This window comes from Ranitomeya imitator, chromosome 1, assembly GCF_032444005.1.
Source record: "Ranitomeya imitator isolate aRanImi1 chromosome 1, aRanImi1.pri, whole genome shotgun sequence".
In the NCBI taxonomy this organism is placed as follows: Eukaryota; Metazoa; Chordata; class Amphibia; order Anura; family Dendrobatidae; genus Ranitomeya; species Ranitomeya imitator.
The window spans coordinates 660172508-660193117 of NC_091282.1; the positions used below are offsets into that span (position 1 = coordinate 660172508).

Below are 20610 nucleotides of genomic sequence, written 5' to 3' on the forward strand. Positions count from 1 at the left end.
ATACAAAAAAACCTTACACTCCGGTGTGTGAAACGTCCATCGCCGTCAACTTCCCGTACTGTGGCAGCCCTAAAGCACAGCACAGCGTTTATTATTAAGTCAACGGTGTGCTCAGCTTTACGGGCGGGAATCACAGTGTCAGTGCGGAAAGATGACGGCGAGGGACGTGGTAGACACCTTTTTATATTTGTGGGGTATTGTTCACTTTTTATTTGACTGTTTAAAACACTGCGCTAGTAACCCAATATTCCCTTGTTTAACACAAAGACATCGCTGGATCGGTCGAAACTCGCCGATCCAACAATGACAGCGTCTGATCAGTTACCCAAAAAAAATTCAAAATCATTCGCTGACACCAAAAAACTCACAGCAGGGGCTCAATCGTTTTACGATTTCAGAAAAGATAACGTTGGTTACACACAAAAACCAACTTTATCTATACTGAAATTGTGGTGTGATGGTACATTGTAAACTTGACATATTGAGCAATGCTGTTTGTGTTTGTAACATCTGAGTACAATGAGCGACAGCCCTATAAAACAATGAAATAAACAAATTGATAAATATTGTCAGACATTGCACATCAGGTGTTACAAAGACAAGATTTGTGTATACGGCGCAAGGTGTGATTTGGTGCAAACTTTATTTGAGACAATAAAAACTAATTTTTTTTTTTAAAAATAACATTTATTTAGGGTACAAAAAAAAAAAATTGGGAAATGTTACTAGGGGGTACCAACATCCGCAATTAAAGGGGATTGATATCCCACACTTTTTGGGGGTGTTGAGGAGACCGAGGAGGAGGACGAGGGGGAGGAAGCAGCATACTCTATGACACTAGACGGGATGCCGACATCAATCCAGGTAGTGGATGGTGGCGAGATTAGCAAAGCAGGAGGTGAGGGAGGGAGGAGGGACGACCAGTGTCCTTGGCTGGCTACTCCGGCTCCGGGTAGACCCAGGCTGTGATGGTGTACTCCTTGTAGACCCAGGCTGGGTACTGGGTGTACTCCGTGTAGACCCAGCCTGGGTACTTGGTGTGCTCCGGGTCGACCCGGGGTGTTTTCTGGTGGTACTTTTGGGAGCAGCCATAGCCAAGGTCGTAGTACTTGTCGTCGTCGTCTTCTTCTTCTTTTTCCTCCTCTCTCCCTCTGGGTGTGGGTCGGCATCCCGTCTGTGTCCCCTTGAAGGTCTGTCAGGCTCTGAACTTTGGGGCTCTGTTCTGTGGTGGCGGTGGCGGTGGCCCTCGGCACGCGGAGCTCTGTGGTGGTGCTCTGCAGCAGGAGTCGGAGTCATGGCAGCCAGCGATGGTACTGCGGGCATATTTGTCGCTGACTGCATGACCCGAGCCTGCTGCAGAGCACTGACATATACATTGTTGCGGCCCTGCATGACCGAAATCTGGAGTTCCGGCGTAAGATGTTCAACCATGCCGTTGTGAATGGCAGTAAAAAAATGTTTGGCCGGCCTCGAGAGATCCGTTTCGATGTTTTCAAGACGCCGTTCGATATTGCACATTTTATCGCACAGCGCCTTGAAACCATTCTGAAATACGGTGCTCAGATGTAAAAATTCGGGCATGGGCGCCCTGTCCAAGGCCCGCTGATGCTGTCGGGAAGACCCAAAGGAAGGAGCGACAGAGGCCTCGGCCAGGGGAACATCTGATGGACCGGCTGCCGGTTCGCCAGATTGTGGTGGTGCAGACCTGCTCTCGCTGTGGGATGGCTGCGACTGTTCAGATGGCGCTTCACAAAGGACCGCTCCAGAGGGTCGGACAGTCTCGCGGGTGCTGCTGTGTGTTCTGTGAAAACATAAGGAAACCATTAGTATACTAAATATCACATTTCACATGCGTCATTAATTAACTTTATCGCCAGGTATCCATTGCCGCCATTAATATTAACCTATTTTTAATATTGACACTGCATATGCACCATCAATATTAAAAAAAAAGGTATTTATTTAATTCACAATAGTCACCCATGGTTGTGGTTTGCAACGCCAGACAATTATGCTTACGTTGGAACTGCCATGACGTCACGGTCATGTGACCGAGACGTCATCACAGGTCCTGCGAGCTGATCAACCATGGGAACATAACCTGCTTTGCAGTGGAATGTATGCCGTATCTATTATATTTTACTTTTTTGTGTATAAAAAAATCGGGGATACACCTGGATAGCCACTATACTACTACACTATTAAATATTGGCTGGGCATGGCCAATCTACTATCTTTCTGTGTTCTGTATACTTCAGATTTCAGTGAAATTGCTAGTAAGTCAAGCTCAACATTGTAGTAATCCCAGAAGGGAGCCGCTGTGTCAAGTGTGAGAAGACCAGAAATGAATAAAAAATTCTAGGTCAACGAGGCGTGAAAAGTAAAAACAAAATACGTTATTCACTTCAATCATAAGCAGAGGATGAAACATCTGCACAATACAATAAAAACACTATCTACGCGTTTCAGGTCTGATGTTCCCTGTCACCTGAAACGCGTAGATAGTGTCTATTGTATTGTGCTGATGTTTCATCCTCTGCTTATGATTGAAGAGGATAAAAGTATGTATTTTTTATTTTTCACGCCTCGGTGAGCTTTCCTTTTTTTCTTCATTTCTATACTTTGTACTTGCCAAAATAAATGGCTGGGCAATAAGCTACGTGGCTGGAATGTAGTATGTGAATATGCATGTTGTAAAAACTAGGTGTGTGCATAGGTACTATACTTACTCTCTGCTTTCAAGGACCGGTCGCAGGAACTGCAGTATACGGTTATACTTGTACACCGAGGTCCTTGAAGCGGCAGCACCACTACGAGTCTGTCCCTCCTTTTTCAGGCCCCTCCGGAAGCGGTCCTTCATGGAGCGCCATCTGGTCTTCAATTGTTTAACTGTGTATAAATTGAAAAAATAAAAAAGGTTTTAGATAATATATTGAAAACGATTACGCAACCGTGTGCAATCCCAATAGAAGACATCACTGACGGTTGTGTAATCCTGGCATGATGGGTCACAGCAGCATTTTGTAAATACTTACGGAAACTAGTTTTGGCCTTTGGTGAAGCGCTGTCGAAGCCATCCCACAGCGATTGTGCCACCTCTATCCACAGACGCCGCAATATGCCCTGGTCCGCGTGCCGGGGGTCACGGCTGTCCCACAACGGGCCACGTGCTTCAATGGATGCCACCATCATGTCAATATTGAGTGGTTCATCCAGGGCCCGTTGTGAAACCTAGAAAAAATGGGAAATATTAATGTTTGAAAGATAAAAACAATGATCCCTACCTCCTCCACCGCCACCTACTACACACAACACCACAACCTCCCACCACCCCCCATAACCGCAAAAACAAAAAAATAAAAAAATAAAAAAAAAAAGGTTTGAAATAAATACTTACTCTCCGTCCTGCAGCCACAGCTTGGCCCCGTGGTCCCTGCTGCTGCTCTCTCTCTTCCTCCTGGTTCTCCTCCTCACTTGAAGAAGCCTGCAAAATAGTTGACCAAAAAGTTGAGTGACCCATCTACAAATGACAGCGAATATAGTAAGCAATAGTAGATCATGTACTCACCGGACTCCTCAGCGGTGGGGTGTGACTCGAGTCGCTGCCGCTGGCCATGACTAATGCAATTCTGAAATAAAGAACAAAATAACATTGATACTATGCTCCTATGCACAATCCAGCAATAAATAAAAATAAAAAAAATCATTTAAACCACAAAGAACATTGCACTCAAACTGAACTAACGCTGAGCAAACAACACTGCCACATTGATTAAATTAAAGAAACAATGGCAGAGACAACCCAATGCCAGAGTACAAAAGCCTAAAGATAAGAAAACTAATCTACAACAGACCCTATGTAGTAATCCCAAAAGAGTGTTTTTTTTTTTTTTTTAAAAGTACAGTATGCATGGAGCAACCCAAAAAACACAATAGTTTTTTGAAAGTAAAAAATTAACCACCCCCAAAAATTTAGGGCAGAAACATTAATAACACACCATACTTTACAATAAAACCGACAGGGACGGAGACAATAAAAGGGCCATACAACGCCATACATCACAACCAGAAACATACAACAATGTCTTTACACAACCACGGTGCTGAACATAATACACAACTTGCAATATAAATTATTACATTTAAGCGCAGAATCATTCTATACCATAATTTACAATAAAACCGACAGGGACGGAGACAATAAAAGGGCCATACAACGCCATACATCGCAACCAGAAAACATACAACAATGTCTTTACACAACCACAGTGCTGAACATAATACACAACTTGCAATAAAAAATTAATAAATGTAATAAAAGGGCGCAGAATCATTCTATACTACCATACTTTACAATAAAACCGACAGGGCCGGAGACTATTAAACGCCATCATATAACGCAAGAATAAAACATCACAACTGAATACAAAAAACACCACCAAACCAAAAAATGGAAACTAAAAATCTATCCTGTAACAGTAATCAAGGCCGCAGACAATGAAACGGAAACGCCATCCTATACAACGCCATACATCACAACCAGACTAAAAATACCACAATATCTTTAACCACAGTGCAGAATATAATACACAACTTGCAAAAATAATTTTAAAAAACATGTAGAAAATGCACAGAATCATTCTATACTTACATCTCTGGACAGCGGATGAATAGTAGAAGTCGTCTGGTTTTCTGGTGTGATGCCTCTAGATATTCTGGAGATGTGCCTCTGGTGTCTTGCCTCAAGATGCTGCAGCAGAAGTGACAAACAATCCAACATTTTCTTTATATATGGGGGATGTTTTTCTCACTGTTTGCACTGTCTAGACACTGTCTAGACACTTTTTTGTTTCATTTTATCTAACGACGCATGCGTCGCACAACGCACGCACGACGCACACCCGCGACGCAAGTGCGTTGTCAATAGGTTTCAATGGGAAATTGAACGCATTGACGACGCACGAGCGACGCAAGTGCGACGCGTGCGTTTTTTGGACGCTAGAAAAATGCAACAAGTTAGCGTCTCCGACGCCACCCAGGTGCGGTGAAACGATGCATGCGTCGTGCGTTTTACCGAAAACGCACGACAACGCAACGCATGCGTCCCCAATGATAAAGATAGGGGCGCATGACGCATGCGTTGTCGTGCGTCGGCGACGCTGCGTCGCATGACGCTAATGTGAACGTAGCCTAAACGCCTCGCCTGGATCCGAGGGCTGCCGGAAGGTGAGTATATAACTATTTTTTATTTTAATTCTTTTTTTTAACAGGGATATGGTGCACACATTGCTATATACTATGTGGGCTGTGTTATATACTACGTGGGCTGTGCTATATACTGTGTGGGCTGTGCTATATACTACGTGGACTGTGTTATACACTACATCTCTGCTATATACTACGTGGGCTGTGCTATATACTAGATCGCTGTGCTATGTACTATGTGGGCTATGTTATATACTGTGTGAGCTGTGTTATATACTGCGTCTCTGTGCTATATACTACGTGGGCTGTGCAATATATTAATTGGCTGGGCAATATTCTACGTGGCTGTGTTATATATTGTGTGAACTGTGCTATATACTATGTGAGCTGTGCTATATACTACGTAGCTGTGCAATATATTACGTGGCTGGGCTATATACTACGTGGCTGTGTTATATACTACGTGGGCTGTGCTATATACTACGTAGCTGTGCAATATACATCGCTGGACAATTTACTAAGTGGCTGTGCTATATACTACGTGGCTGTGTTATATACTGTGTCTCTGTGCTATATACTACGTGGGCTGTGCTATATACTACGTAGCTGTGCAATATATTACATGGCTGGGCAATATACTACGTGGCTGTGTTATATACTGCGTGAGCGGTGCTATATACTACATGGGCTGTGCTATATACTACCTGGCTGTGTTATATACTACGTGGCTGTGTTATATACTACGTGGGCTGTGTTATATACTGCATGAGCTGTGCTATATAATACGTGGCTGTGTTATACACTGCGTGAGTTGTGCTATATACTGCGTGGGCTGTGTTATACACTGCATGGGCTGTGTTATATACTACGTGGGCTGTGTTATACACTGCATGGGCTGTGCTATATACTACGTGGGCTGTGTTATACACTGCGTGGGTTGTGCTATATACTGTATGGGCTGTGTTATACACTGCGTGGGCTGTGTTATATACTACATGGGCTGTGTTATACACTGCACGGGCTGTTCTATATACTACGTGGGCTGTGTTATATACTATGTGAGCAGTGCTATATGCTACGTTGGCTGTGTTATATTCTACATGGGCTGTGTTATACACGGCATGGTCTGTGCTTTATACTATGTGGGCTGTTATACACTGCGTGGGCTGTGTTATATACTATGTGGGCTGTGCTAAATACTACGTAGACTGTGTTATACACTGCGTGGGCTGTGCTATATACTACATGGACTGTGCTATATACTACATGGGCTGTGCTATAAACTACGTGGCTGTGCTATATACTACGTGGCTGTGCTATATGCTACATGGCTATGTATGCTACGTGGCTGTGCTATATATTACGTGGCTGTGCTGTATGCTATGTGGCTGTGTTATATGCTACGTGGCTGTGCTATATGCTACGTGGCTGTGCTATATGCTGCGTGGGTTGTGCTATATGCTACGTGGGCTGTGTTATATACTACGTGGCCTGTGCTATATACTACGTGGCCTGTGCTATATGCTACGTGGGCTGTGCTATATACTGCATGGGCTGTGTTATACACTGGGTGGTCTGTGCTTTATACTACGTGGGCTGTTATACACTGCGTGGGCTGTGTTATATACTATGTTGGCTGTGCTATATACTACGTAGGCTGTGTTATACACTGCGTGGGCTGTGCTATATACTACGTGGTGGACTGTGCTATATACTACGTGGGCTGTACTATATACTATGTGGCTGTGCTATATACTACGTGGCTTTGCTATATGCTACACGGCTGTGTATGCTACGTGGCTGTGCTATATACTACATGGCTGTGCTATATGCTACGTGGCTGTGTTATATGCTACGCGGCTGTGCTATATGCTACGTGGCTGTGCTATATGCTGCATGGGCTGTGCTATATGCTACGTGGGCTGTGTTATATACTATGTGGCCTGTGCTATATACTACGTGGCCTGTGCTATATGCTATGTGGCTGTGCTATATGCTACGTGGGCTGTGTTATATGCTACGTGGGCTGTGTTATATGCTATTTGGCTGTGGTATATTTCTCTGCTGTATCTGTGCATCATGAATCATGGTATGTGTTAAAGAGGGGGGCCCACTGAGACTCTTTCGCCTGGGGCCCTCAAAAACCTGGAGACAGCCCTGGCTTCACTGATTGTTCGTGCCCGGCCGGGCGTGACCAATCAGCGACAGGTGCAGTCCGGCCTCGAAGTGGCATGGAATTTGAACCACGCTTCGCTATTTGGTCGCGCCCGGCCGGCCGAATCCTGTGTATAAATTGCATTATTCTGAAAACTTCATAAATAAACTACATACATATTCTAAAATACCCGATGCGTTAGAATCGGGCCACCATCTAGTATCCTATAATAAGCGTTAGACCCTTTAAAAAATCAATAATTCAACATGATCTAATACGGTTAGATAGGAGCGATTCCAACTTAAAATGATAAAATCACAAATAATTTTTATTCAATATCAAAATTAATATCAAATAATAATCTACTATATAATTGTCTTAGGGTCACTCTTGTCTGTCCTTCTGTCTGTCCTTCTGTCACGGTTATTCATTCGCTGATTGGTTTCGCCAGCTGCCTGTCATGGCTGCCGCGACCAATCAGCGACGGGCACAGTCCGGAAGAAAATGGCCGTTCCTTACTCCCCTCAGTCAGTGCCTGTCGCCCGCATACTCCCCTCCGGTCACCGCTAACACAGGGTTAATGCCAGCGGTAATGGACCGCGTTATGCCGCGGGTAACGCACTCCGTTACCGCCACTATTACCCCTGTGTGTCCCAACTTTTTACTATTGACGCTGCCTATGCGGCATCAATAGTAAAAAAGTAATGTTAAAAATAATAATAAAAAAAAAAACCTGCTATACTCACCCTCCGTAGTCGCTCGCGCCGGCCGCAATCTTCCATTGCAGGGTCCGGTGGCAAAGATGGTATGGGAGAAGGACCTGCCATGACGTCACGGTCATGTGACCGCGACGTCATCACAGGCCCTGCGCGCCTGCGCGAGAAGGACCTGCCATGACATCACGTTCATGTGACTGCGACGTCATCACAGGCCCTGCGCGCCTGCGCTAGAAAGACCTGCCATGACGTCACGGTCATGTGACCGCAACGTCATCACAGGTCCTGCGCTCATACCAACCCTGGGACCGGAAGCTGCCGTGGACTACAAGGGGCCCTCGGAAAGGTGAGTATATGTTTATTTTTTAAACTGTGACAAACCTGGCTCGGCAATATACTACGTAGCTGGGCAATATTCTACGTGACTGGCCAATATACTACATGGCTCTGTGCTGTATACTACTTCGCTGTGCAATATACTACGTGGCTCTGTGCTGTATACTACGTCACTGGGCAATATAGTACGTGACTGGCCAATATACTACATGGCTCTGTGCTGTATAATACGTCGCTGTGCAATATACTACGCGGCTCTGTGCTGTATACTACGTCGCTGTGCAATATACTACGTAACTGGGCAATATACTACGTGGATCTGTGCTGTATACTACGTCACTGGGCAATATACTACGTCACTGGGCAATATACTACATGGCTGCACAATATACTACGTCACTAGGCAATATACTACGTCACTGGGCAATATACTACGTGGCTGGGCAATATACTACATCACTGGGCAATATACTACGTGGTTGGGCAATATACTACATTGCTGGGCAATATACTATGTGACTGGGCAATATACTACGTGACTGCAATATACTACGTGGCTGGGAAATATACTACGTGGTTGGGCAATATACTATGTCGCTGGGCAATATACTACGTGGCTGGGCAATATACTACGTGGCTGGGCAATATACTACGTGGCTGGGCAATATACTAAGTGGCTGGGCAATATACTACGTGACTGTGCAATATACTACGTGGCTGGGCAATATACTACGTGGCTGGGCAATATACTACGTGGCTGGGCAATATACTACGTGACTGTGCAATATACTACGTGGCTGGGCAATATGCTACGTGGCTGGGCAATATAATGCGTGGCTGGGCAATATACTGCGTGGCTGGGCAATATACTACGTGGACATGCATATTCTAGAATACCCGATGCGTTAGAATTGGGCCACCATCTAGTCTATATATAATTGTCTAAGGTCCACTTCCGTCTGTTTGTCTGTAACTTCCGTCTGCAACGGAAATCCCGCGTCACCGATTGGTCGCGCCCGGCCGGCCGCGACCAATCAGCGATATAGGGCCGGATTTTAACACTGCTTCACTTTTTACTATTGATGCTGCCTATGCAACATCAATAGTAAAAACATATAATGTTAAAAATAATAATAATAATAATAATAATAAAAAAAAAAAAAATTATATTCTCACCTTCCGGCGTCCGCGCCAGCCTTTCCTGCTCCTCGCGATGCTCCGGTCCCAAGAATGCATTGCGGCAATGACCCCAGATGATGTAGCGGTTTTGCGAGACGGCTACATCATCACGGGTTATTGCCACAAGGCATTACTGGGAACGGAGCGTCGCAACGAGCATTTGCTGGGCTGGATCCGGGGGTTGCCGGAAGGTGAGTATATAACTATTTTTTATTTTAATTCTTTTTTTTCACAGGGATATGGTGCCCACATTGCTATATACTACGTGGGCTGTGTTATATACTCCATGGGCTGTGTTATATACTATGTGGCCTGTGTTATATACTGCGTGAGCTGTGTTATATACTACCTCGCTGTGCTATATACTACGTGGCCTGTGTTATATACTGCGTGGGCTGTGCTATATACTATGTGTGCTGTGCTCTATACTATGTGGGCTGAGTTATATACTGCATGGGCTGTGTTATATAATGCGTAGGCTGTGCTATATACTGCGTGGGCTGTGCTATATACTACGTGTGCTGTGCTCTATACTATGTGGGCTGTGTTATATACTATGTGGGCTGTGCTATATACTACAGTCATGGCCAAAAGTATTGACACCCCTGCAATTTTGTCAGATAATACTCAGTTTCTTCCTGAAAATGATTGCAAACACAAATTATTTGGTATTATTATCTTCATTTAATTTGTCTTAAATGAAAAAACACAAAAGAGAATGAAGCAATAAGCAAAACATTGATCACTTCACACAATACTCCAGAAATGGGCCAGACAAAAGTATTGGCACCCTCAGCCTAATACTTGGTTGCACAACCTTTAGCCAAAATAACTGCGACCAACCGCTTCCAGTAACCATCAATGAGTTTCTTACAATGCTCTGCTGGAATTTTAGACCATTCTTCTTTGGCAAACTGCTCCAGGTCCCTGATATTTGAAGGGTGCCTTCTCCAAACTGCCATTTTTAGATCTCTCCACAGGTGTTCTATGGGATTCAGGTCTGGACTCATTGCTGGCCACCTTAGACGTCTCCAGTGCTTTCTCTCAAACCATTTTCTAGTGCTTTTTGAAGTGTGTTTTGGGTCATTGTCCTGCTTGAAGACCCATGACCTCTGAGGGAGACCCAGCTTTCTCACACTGGGCCCTACATTATGCTGCAAAATTTGATGGTAGTCTTCAGACTTCATAATGCCATGCACACGCTCAAGCAGTCCAGTGCCAGAGGCACCAAAATATCAGGAAACCTCCGCCATGTTTGACTGTAGGGACAGTGTTCTTTTCTTTGAATGCCTCTTTTTTTCTCCTATAAACTCTATGTTGATGCCTTTGCCCAAAAAGCTCTACTTTTGTCTCATCTGAACAGAGATAATTCTTCCAAAATGTTTTAGGCTTTTTCAGGTAAGTTTTGGAAAACTCCAGCCTGGCTTTTTTATGTCTCGGGGTAAGGAGTGGGGTCTTCCTGGGTCTCCTACCATACAGTCCCTTTTCATTCAGATGCCGACGGATAGTACGGGTTGTCACTGTTGTACCCTCGGACTGCAGGGCAGCTTGAACTTGTTTGGATGTTAGTCGAGGTTCTTTATCCAACATCCGCACAATCTTGCATTGAAATCTCTTGTCAATTTTTCTTTTCCGTCCACATCTAGGGAGGTTAGCCACAGTGCCATGGGCTTTAAACTTCTTGATGACACTGCGCACGGTAGACACAGGAACATTCAGGTCTTTGGAGATGGACTTGTAGCCTTGAGATTGCTCATGCGTCCTCACAATTTGGTTTCTCAAGTCCTCAGACAGTACTTTGGTCTTCTTTCTTTTCTCCATGCTCAATGTGGTACACACAAGGACACAGGACAGAGGTTGAGTCAACTTTAATCCATGTCAACTGGCTGCAAGTGTGATTTAGTTATTGCCAACACCTGTTAGGTGCCACAGGTAAGTTACAGGTGCTGTTAATTACGCAAATTAGAGAAGCATCACATGATTTTTTTAACAGTGCCAATACTTTTGTCCACCCCCTTTTTTATGTTTGGTGTGGAATTATATCCAATTTGGCTTTAGGACAATTATTTTTGTGTTTTTTCATTTAAGACAAATTAAATGAAGATAATAATACCAAATAATTTATGCTTGCAATCATTTTCAGGAAGAGAATGAGTATTATCTGACAGAATTGCAGGGGTGTCAATACTTTTGGCCATGACTGTATGTGGCTGTGCAATATACTACGTGGATGTGCTATATACTACGTGGCTCTGTTATATATTACGTGGCCTGTGTTATATACTGTGTGGGCTGTGTTATATACTGCGTGGGCTGTGCTATATACTGCGTGGGCTGTGTTATATACTGCGTAGGCTGTGTTATATACTACGTGGGCTGTGTTATATACTGCGTAGGCTGTGCTATATACTGCGTGGGCTGTGCTATATACTACGTTCTAGAATACCCGATGCATTAGAATCGGGCCACCATCTAGTTCTAAATAAAAAGACAGGGTGAAAAAAAACCTCCAAAAAGGAGCAAAATAGGCATGTAATTAGAAGTGGTGGGATAAAATGCCACAGGACAGAACCCAACAATTGCAGTTGTTGGGTTTACAATAATAAAATCGTAAGAAAATGTAGTCCTGCCATCCTTCCTTACCAACTAGACACCCAGGAATATAAATGAACGTTCACTAAGTGGACACCAGGGATTATATTGCGCTTTCACCTTCAGAAGGGTCGTCTGCTGCAGAGCCACCATGGCCAACAGTAAGGGTATGTGCACACATAGAAGGAACCTCTGTGGATTTTTCCGCACCTGTTTTGAGAAATCCGCAGGTAAAAAGCACTGCGTTTTACCTGCGGATTTACTGCGGATTTACCGCGGATTTTATGCGTTTTTTGTGCGGATTCCACCTGCGGCTTTACACCTGCGGATTCCTATTATGGAGCAGGTGTAACCCGCAGCGGAATCCGCACAAAGAATTGACATGCTGCGGAATAAACAACGCACTGCGGATTTTGTTCTCCATAGGTTTACATGGTACTGTACAACGCATGGAAAACAGCTGCAGATCCGCAGCGTCAAAACCGCTGTGGATCCGCAGCAAAATCCGCAACGTGTGCACATACCCTATATGCTGCACATTGCCATTCAGTCTGATAGCTCTCTAATTGTCAGAAACATGAAGCAGTAAATCTATATGAGGGTCCAGGAAATAAAGGCAACATCTGTGACTGAGGAATTACAGGATGGGCGGCCACAGCTGCTGCAGCATCTCCTCCGCACATTCCTGAGCTCCAGATGATCCATACTGTATAGAGGACGGGTACAGGATTCACATCTGAGCAGAAAGCACCAAGAATAAATGCCGAAAATAAATAGATACACATGTAAGGGAATTATAGCTTGATCCTATCGGCCCTTCACATTTGTATCTAGTCTGTCTTAGCAGCAGCCACAAGAATGGAGGCGCTATCCCACCCAGTGTGCTACAAAGCTCCGAGAGAATATAGGGGGCGAGAAACCAAGGTGAGACCTATAAGCCAGTCACCTACTAGTAATAGAATAATGCGTGGTATCTGATGCTGGGGGTTAAGGTACCGTCACACTTAGCGACGCTGCAGCGATACCGACAACGATCCGGATCGCTGCAGCGTCGCTGTTTGGTCGCTGGAGAGCTGTCACACAGACAGCTCTCCAGCGACCAACGATCCCGAGGTCCCCGGTAACCAGGGTAAACATCGGGTAACTAAGCGCAGGGCCGCGCTTAGTAACCCGCTGTTTACCCTGGTTACCAGCGTAAAAAAACAAACAGTACATACTTACATTCAGCTGTCTGTCCCTTGCCGTCTGGTTCCTGCACTGACTGCTGGCCGTAAAGTGAAAGTGAAAGCACAGCACAGCGGTGAGTCACACAGCGGTGACTCACCGCTGTGGCTGTGCTCTGCTTTCACTTTACGGCCAGCAGTCAGTGCAGGAACCAGACGGCAAGGGACAGACAGCTGAATGTAAGTATGTACTGTTTGTTTTTTTACGCTGGTAACCAGGGTAAACAGCGGGTTACTAAGCGCGGCCCTGCGCTTAGTTACCCGATGTTTACCCTGGTTACCAGTGAAGACATCGCTGAATCGGCGATGTCTACGGGGAGTCCAGCGACTAAACAAAGTTCTGGACTTTCTTCCCCGACCAGCGATCTCCCAGCAGGGGCCTGATCGCTGCTGCCTGTCACACTGGACGATATCGCTAGCGAGGACGCTGCAACGTCACGGATCGCTAGCGATATCGTCTAGTGTGACAGTACCTTTACAGGCATACCCTATATCTGCACTCTGTAGGTGGGGGACTCATTTCATTTATTTTACTCACTTATATAGCGCCATTAATTCCACAGACATAATCACCACTGTCTCCATTGGGGCTCATAATCTAGATTCCCTATCAGTATGTCTGTGGAGTGTGAGAGGAAAGCAGAGGACCTGAAAGAAACCCCCACAAATACGAAAAGAACCTTGCAGATGTTGTCCTTGGTGGGATTTGACCTCAGGACCCCAATGGTGCAATGCTACCCACTGAGCCACCATGTTGCTCTATGAATACTGCAGCGCTAACCACTCAGCCAGCATGTTGCTCTATGAATACTACAGTGCTAACCACTGAGCCACCATGCTACTCTATGAATACTACAGTGCTAACCACTGAGCCACCGTGCTACTCTATGAATAGTACAGCACTAACCACTGATCCACCATGCTGCTCTATGAATACTACAGTGCTAACCACTGAGCCACCGTGCTGCTCTATGAATACTACAGTGCTAACCACTGATCCACCGTGCTGCTCTATGAATACTACAGTGCTAACCACTGAGCCACCGTGCTACTCTATGAATAGTACAGCACTAACCACTGATCCACCATGCTGCTCTATGAATACTACAGTGCTAACCACTGAGCCACCGTGCTGCTCTATGAATACTACAGTGCTAACCACTGATCCACCGTGCTGCTCTATGAATACTACAGTGCTAACCACTGATCCACCGTGCTGCTCTATGAATACTACAGTGCTAACCACTGAGCCACCGTGCTGCTCTATGAATACTACAGTGCTAACCACTGAGCCACCGTGCTGCTCTATGAATACTACAGTGCTAACCACTGAGCCACGGTGCTGCTCTATGAATACTACAGTGCTAACCACTGAGCCACCGTGCTGCTCTATGAATACTACAGTGCTAACCACTGAGTCACCGTGCTGCTCTATGAATACTACAGTGCTAACCACTGAGTCACCATGCTGCTGTATAAACACTGCCATTCTACCCATTGAGCCACCATTCTGCCCTATGAATACTGCAGTGCTAACCACTGAGTCACAGTGCTGCCCTGACCACAATGTTACCTTTTGCACCAGTCAGCATTTCCTCTTCCTCCTCTCTAATCTGTCTCTGGAATATTACATTGTATCTGTAGGTCAGCAGTTTCATCATGGAATAGAGTGTCACAATGAGGAGCCCAGGACCACCAGCGACCGGTGCCCCCTTCTGTGAGCTACAGATAAATAATGCAGTGAACTAGAGGCATATAATCAAGAAACTTTCCGTTCATTGTCAGCACAGTATCACACAGGACACGATTAGATACACAGCTCGGCAGACAGTATCACGCATGATAGGATTAGATACACAGCTCAGCAGACAGTATCACACAGGATAGGATTAGATACACGGCTCAGCAGACAGTATCACACAGGATAGGATTAGATACACGGCTCAGCAGACAGTATCACACAGGATAGGATTAGATACACGGCTCAGCAGACAGTATCACACAGGATAGGATTAGATACACAGCTCAGCAGACAGTGTCACACAGGATAGGATTAGATACACAGCTCAGCAGACAGTATCACACAGGATAGGATTAGATACACGGCTCAGCAGACAGTATCACACAGGATAGGATTAGATACACAGCTCAGCAGACAGTATCACACAGGATAGGATTAGATACACAGCTCAGCAGACAGTATCACACAGGATAGGATTAGATACACAGCTCAGCAGACAGTATCACACAGGATAGGATTAGATACACTGCTCAGCAGACAGTATCACACAGGATAGGATTAGATACACAGCTCAGCAGACAGTATCACACAGGATAGGATTAGACACACAGCTCAGCAGACAGTATCACACAGGATAGGATTAGATACACAGCTCAGCAGACAGTATCACACAGGATAGGATTAGATACACTGCTCAGCAGACAGTATCACACAGGATAGGATTAGATACACTGCTCAGCAGACAGTATCACACAGGATAGGATTAGATACACAGCTCAGCAGACAGTATCACACAGGATAGGATTAGATACACTGCTCAGCAGACAGTATCACACAGGATAGGATTAGATACACAGCTCAGCAGACAGTATCACACAGGATAGGATTAGATACACAGCTCAGCAGACAGTATCACACAGGATAGGATTAGATACACTGCTCAGCAGACAGTATCACGCAGGATAGGATTAGATACACAGCTCAGCAGACAGTATCACACAGGATAGGATTAGATACACAGCTCAGCAGACTGTATCACGCAGGATAGAATTAGATACACGGCTCAGCAGACTGTATCACGCAGGATAGGATTAGATACACAGCTCAGCAGACTGTATCACGCAGGATAGGATTAGATACACAGCTCAGCAGACAGTATCACACAGGATAGGATTAGATACACAGCTCAGCAGACAGTATCACACAGGAGAGGATTAGATACACAGCTCAGCAGACAGTATCACACAGGATAGGATTAGATACACTGCTCAGCAGACAGTATCACACAGGATAGGATTAGATACACAGCTCAGCAGACAGTATCACACAGGATAGGATTAGATACACAGCTCAGCAGACAGTATCACACAGGATAGGATTAGATACACAGCTCAGCAGACAGTATCACACAGGATAGGATTAGATACACTGCTCAGCAGACAGTATCACACAGGATAGGATTAGATACACTGCTCAGCAGACAGTATCACACAGGATAGGATTAGATACACAGCTCAGCAGACAGTATCACACAGGATAGGATTAGATACACAGCTCAGCAGACAGTATCACGCAGGATAGGATTAGATACACTGCTCAGCAGACAGTATCACGCAGGATAGGATTAGATACACAGCTCAGCAGACAGTATCACACAGGATAGGATTAGATACACAGCTCAGCAGACTATCACGCAGGATAGAATTAGATACACGGCTCAGCAGACTGTATCACGCAGGATAGGATTAGATACACAGCTCAGCAGACTGTATCACGCAGGATAGGATTAGATACACAGCTCAGCAGACAGTATCACACAGGATAGGATTAGATACACAGCTCAGCAGACAGTATCACACAGGATAGGATTAGATACACGGCTCAGCAGACTGTATCCAGGGCTGCCACTAGAAATTTCGGGGCCCCATACTGGCAAAATTTTCGGGGCCCCCTTGAGACTCCGCCCAGGCTCCACCCCAGCCCTGCCTCCAGGCTCCACCCCTCGAACTGTCCACAGTCCCACCGCTCTCTGTTGGAAAAACTCCACTTCTCACCAATCACACATTAACAGTTCCCATCACCAGATCACACATATAGCAGGCAGCTTTTGTTTTGGCCAAAAGATTTTTTAAGCCGCCACCATAACACGGTAGACACTTTTGGCCGGGCCCTACTCTGCTGTAACCTATTAAATATTTGTTAAAATATGCAATACAATTTAGGTATATTTTTATTTATTTTTCAATTTTTAAAATGCCCAATAATATCACATAGAAGGAACAAATACCACAACACCATGACCAGATGACATATTACCACCACAGTGATCGAATAATATCACATACAAGGAACAAATACCACAACACCATGACCAGACCACATATTACCACCACAGTGATCGAATAATATCACATACAAGGAACAAATACCACAACACCATGTCCAGACCACATATTACCACCACATAGTGACTGAATACTACAATTCTGATCAGTAATTTTTAAAAAAGCACCATACTATCACCATAAGTGCCATTATACACAGGAGATCTGTACTTAGTATGCAGTGTCTGTGTACAGATAATATAGTGATCACTAGTGAAATTATACACAGGAGCTCTGTATACAGTGTATAGTGTCAGTGTATAGGTAACACACTGACTCACCAGTGACGTCTCTAGGTGAAGTCCTTCATCTTTCATCCAGCACAGACCGCCATCATTTCATCCAGCCAGGACTTCTCTCTGCAGGAAATAACACAGTTATCTCGAGCTCCGCTTGCAGAACACATTACTTAATTTTTCACAACTTCTACATTACACCACATGAAGAAGGCGACATAGTATCACTCTATACAGTAACAGGACCGCCCCCCATTTAAAACAGTATACTCAAAAAATAAAATAAATACATCACTGCAGTAATAATATCCCTAAATTAGCCCCTATGGTATTAATAATATCACCCAGCCTGGCCCCGTGTGTCTCATTCCTGGCGTCAGCCAGATATTCTCCCATCCTGCCCTCATGAGTATCCATTCTGCCCCATATGATCTCCTTATCCTGCCCCATATGATCGCCCCATGTGATCTCTCCATCCTGCCCCATCTGTCTCCATCATATCCATCCTGCCCCATGATCCTGCACGATCTGTCTCCAATTCTGCCCCCAGTGTCTCCAATCATGCCCCATGTCTCCATTCTGCCCCCTATGTCTCCAACCATGCCCCCATGTCTGCAATCCTGACACTTGTCTCCAATCATGCCCCCTGTGTCTCCATTCTGCCCCATCTGTCTCCAATCCTGCCCCATCTGTCTCCAGTCATGCCCCCATGTCTTTCATCCTGCCCCGTGTCTCCAATCATGCCCCGTATCTCCATTCTGCCCCGTGTCTCGCATTCTGCCCCTGGGTCTCACAGTCTGCCCCTGTGTCCAGCATTCTGCACCTGTCACTGTGTCCAGCATTCTGCCCCTGTCACTGTGTCCAGCATTTCTGCCCCACTGTGTCCAGCATTCTGCCCCAATGTCCAGCATTCTGCCCCTGTCACTGTGTCCAGCATTTCTGCCCCTGTCTCCAGCATTTCTGCCCCTGTCTCCAGCATTCTGCCCCACTGTGTGTCCAGCATTCTGCCCCACTGTGTGTCCAGCATTCTGCCCCACTGTGTGTCCAGCATTCTGCCCCACTGTGTGTCCAGCATTCTGCCCCACTGTGTGTCCAGCATTCTGCCCCACTGTGTGTCCAGCATTCTGCCCCACTGTGTCCAGCATTTCTGCCCCTGTGTCCAGCATTTCTGCCCCTGTGTGTCCAGCATTCTGCCCCACTGTGTCCAGCATTCTGCCCCACTGTGTGTCCAGCATTTCTGCCCCTGTGTGTGTCCACCATTCTGTCCCACTGTGTCCAGCATTTCTGCCCCTGTGTCCAGCATTTCTGCCCCTGTGTGTCCAGCATTCTGCCCCACTGTGTCCAGCATTCTGCCCCACTGTGTGTCCAGCATTTCTGCCCCTGTGTGTGTCCACCATTCTGTCCCACTGTGTCCAGCATTTCTGCCCCTGTGTCCAGCATTTCTGCCCCACTGTGTCCAGCATTTCTGCCCCACTGTGTCCAGCATTTCTGCCCCACTGTGTCCAGCATTTCTGCCCCACTGTGTCCAGCATTTCTGCCCCACTGTGTCCAGCATTTCTGCCCCACTGTGTCCAGCATTTCTGCCCCACTGTGTCCAGCATTTCTGCCCCACTGTGTCCAGCATTTCTGCCCCACTGTGTCCAGCATTTCTGCCCCACTGTGTCCAGCATTTCTGCCCCACTGTGTCCAGCATTTCTGCCCCTGTGTGTCCACATTTCTGCCCCACTGTGTCCAGCATTCTGCCCCACTGTGTCCACCATTCTGCCCCACTGTGTCCGGCATTTCTGCCCCTGTGTCACTGTGTCCAGCATTCTGCCCCACTGTGTCCACCATTCTGCCCCTGTGTGTCCACCATTCTGTCCCACTGTGTCCAGCATTTCTGCCCCACTGTGTCCAGCATTTCTGCCCCACTGTGTCCGGCATTTCTGCCCCTGTGTGTCCAGCATTCTGCCCCACTGTGTCCACCATTCTGCCCCTGTGTGTCCACCATTCTGCCCCTGTGTGTCCACCATTCTGCCCCTGTGTGTCCACCATTCTGCCCCACTGTGTCCAGCATTTCTGCCCGTGTGTCCAGCATTCTGCCCCACTGTGTCCACCATTCTGCCCCACTGTGTCCAGCATTTCTGCCCCTGTGTGTCCAGCATTTCTGCCCCTGTGTGTCCATCATCCTGCCCCCCGGGCCCCCCTGGATCGCAGCAGCTCTCAAAGAAAAAAAAAAAACACAACTTCTTACCTGGCCAAGCTCCAGCGCCGGGTGAAGCTCCCTCTCCAGGCTCCACACAGACGCACTCGCCGCCGGGCCCGGCGGCTGACAATGACGTCAGACGCCGGCGGCGGCGAGTGCGCACTGCGGCCCTATTCAGCCGCCAGCCTCAGACTGGCTGGCGGCTGTTAACTATTGACGTGCGGGCGCGGGCCCGCACGTCAATAGTGTGCCGCTGCCGCAGCGCCTGCAGGGGGGGCCCGGTGACCAGATGAGACGGGGCCCGATGCGGGCCCCCTCTGCTCACCGGGCCCCATACGCCAGTCACGGCTGTCATGCCCTGATGGCGGCCCTGACTGTATCACACAGGATAGGATTAGATACACAGCTCAGCAGACTGTATCACGCAGGATAGGATTAGATACACAGCTCAGCAGACAGTATCACACAGGATAGGATTAGATACACAGCTCAGCAGACAGTATCACACAGGAGAGGATTAGATACACAGCTCAGCAGACAGTATCACACAGGATAGGATTAGATACACAGCTCAGCAGACAGTATCACACAGGATAGGATTAGATACACAGCTCAGCAGACAGTATCACACATGATAGGATTAGATACACAGCTCAGC

The 20610-nt window shown here is 46.3% G+C and overlaps 1 protein-coding gene across 3 annotated transcripts; it reads right to left on the minus strand.

Moving 5' to 3' along the window:
- Positions 1-676: 676 nt before the first annotated feature.
- LOC138640716 (uncharacterized) lies at positions 677-20156 on the minus strand. 3 transcript variants are annotated; one of them, XM_069728855.1, is made up of 9 exons: positions 20001-20156; positions 17813-17890; positions 14980-15128; positions 4652-4750; positions 3569-3629; positions 3398-3484; positions 3036-3231; positions 2730-2889; positions 677-1801 (listed from the first exon to the last, which is right to left on the minus strand). In XM_069728855.1, the coding sequence occupies exons 5-9, from the start codon at positions 3614-3616 to the stop codon at positions 856-858; spliced, it is 1437 nt and encodes a 478-aa protein (XP_069584956.1). In that variant the 5' UTR covers positions 3617-3629; positions 4652-4750; positions 14980-15128; positions 17813-17890; positions 20001-20156; the 3' UTR covers positions 677-855. The 3 variants fall into 3 exon arrangements, with proteins under 3 accessions (XP_069584956.1, XP_069584957.1, XP_069584958.1); XM_069728856.1 differs by lacking the exon at positions 14980-15128 and having other exon boundaries at positions 701-1801; XM_069728857.1 differs by lacking the exons at positions 4652-4750; positions 14980-15128; positions 17813-17890; positions 20001-20156 and having other exon boundaries at positions 701-1801; positions 3569-4305.
- Between the last annotated feature and the right edge of the window lie 454 nt (positions 20157-20610).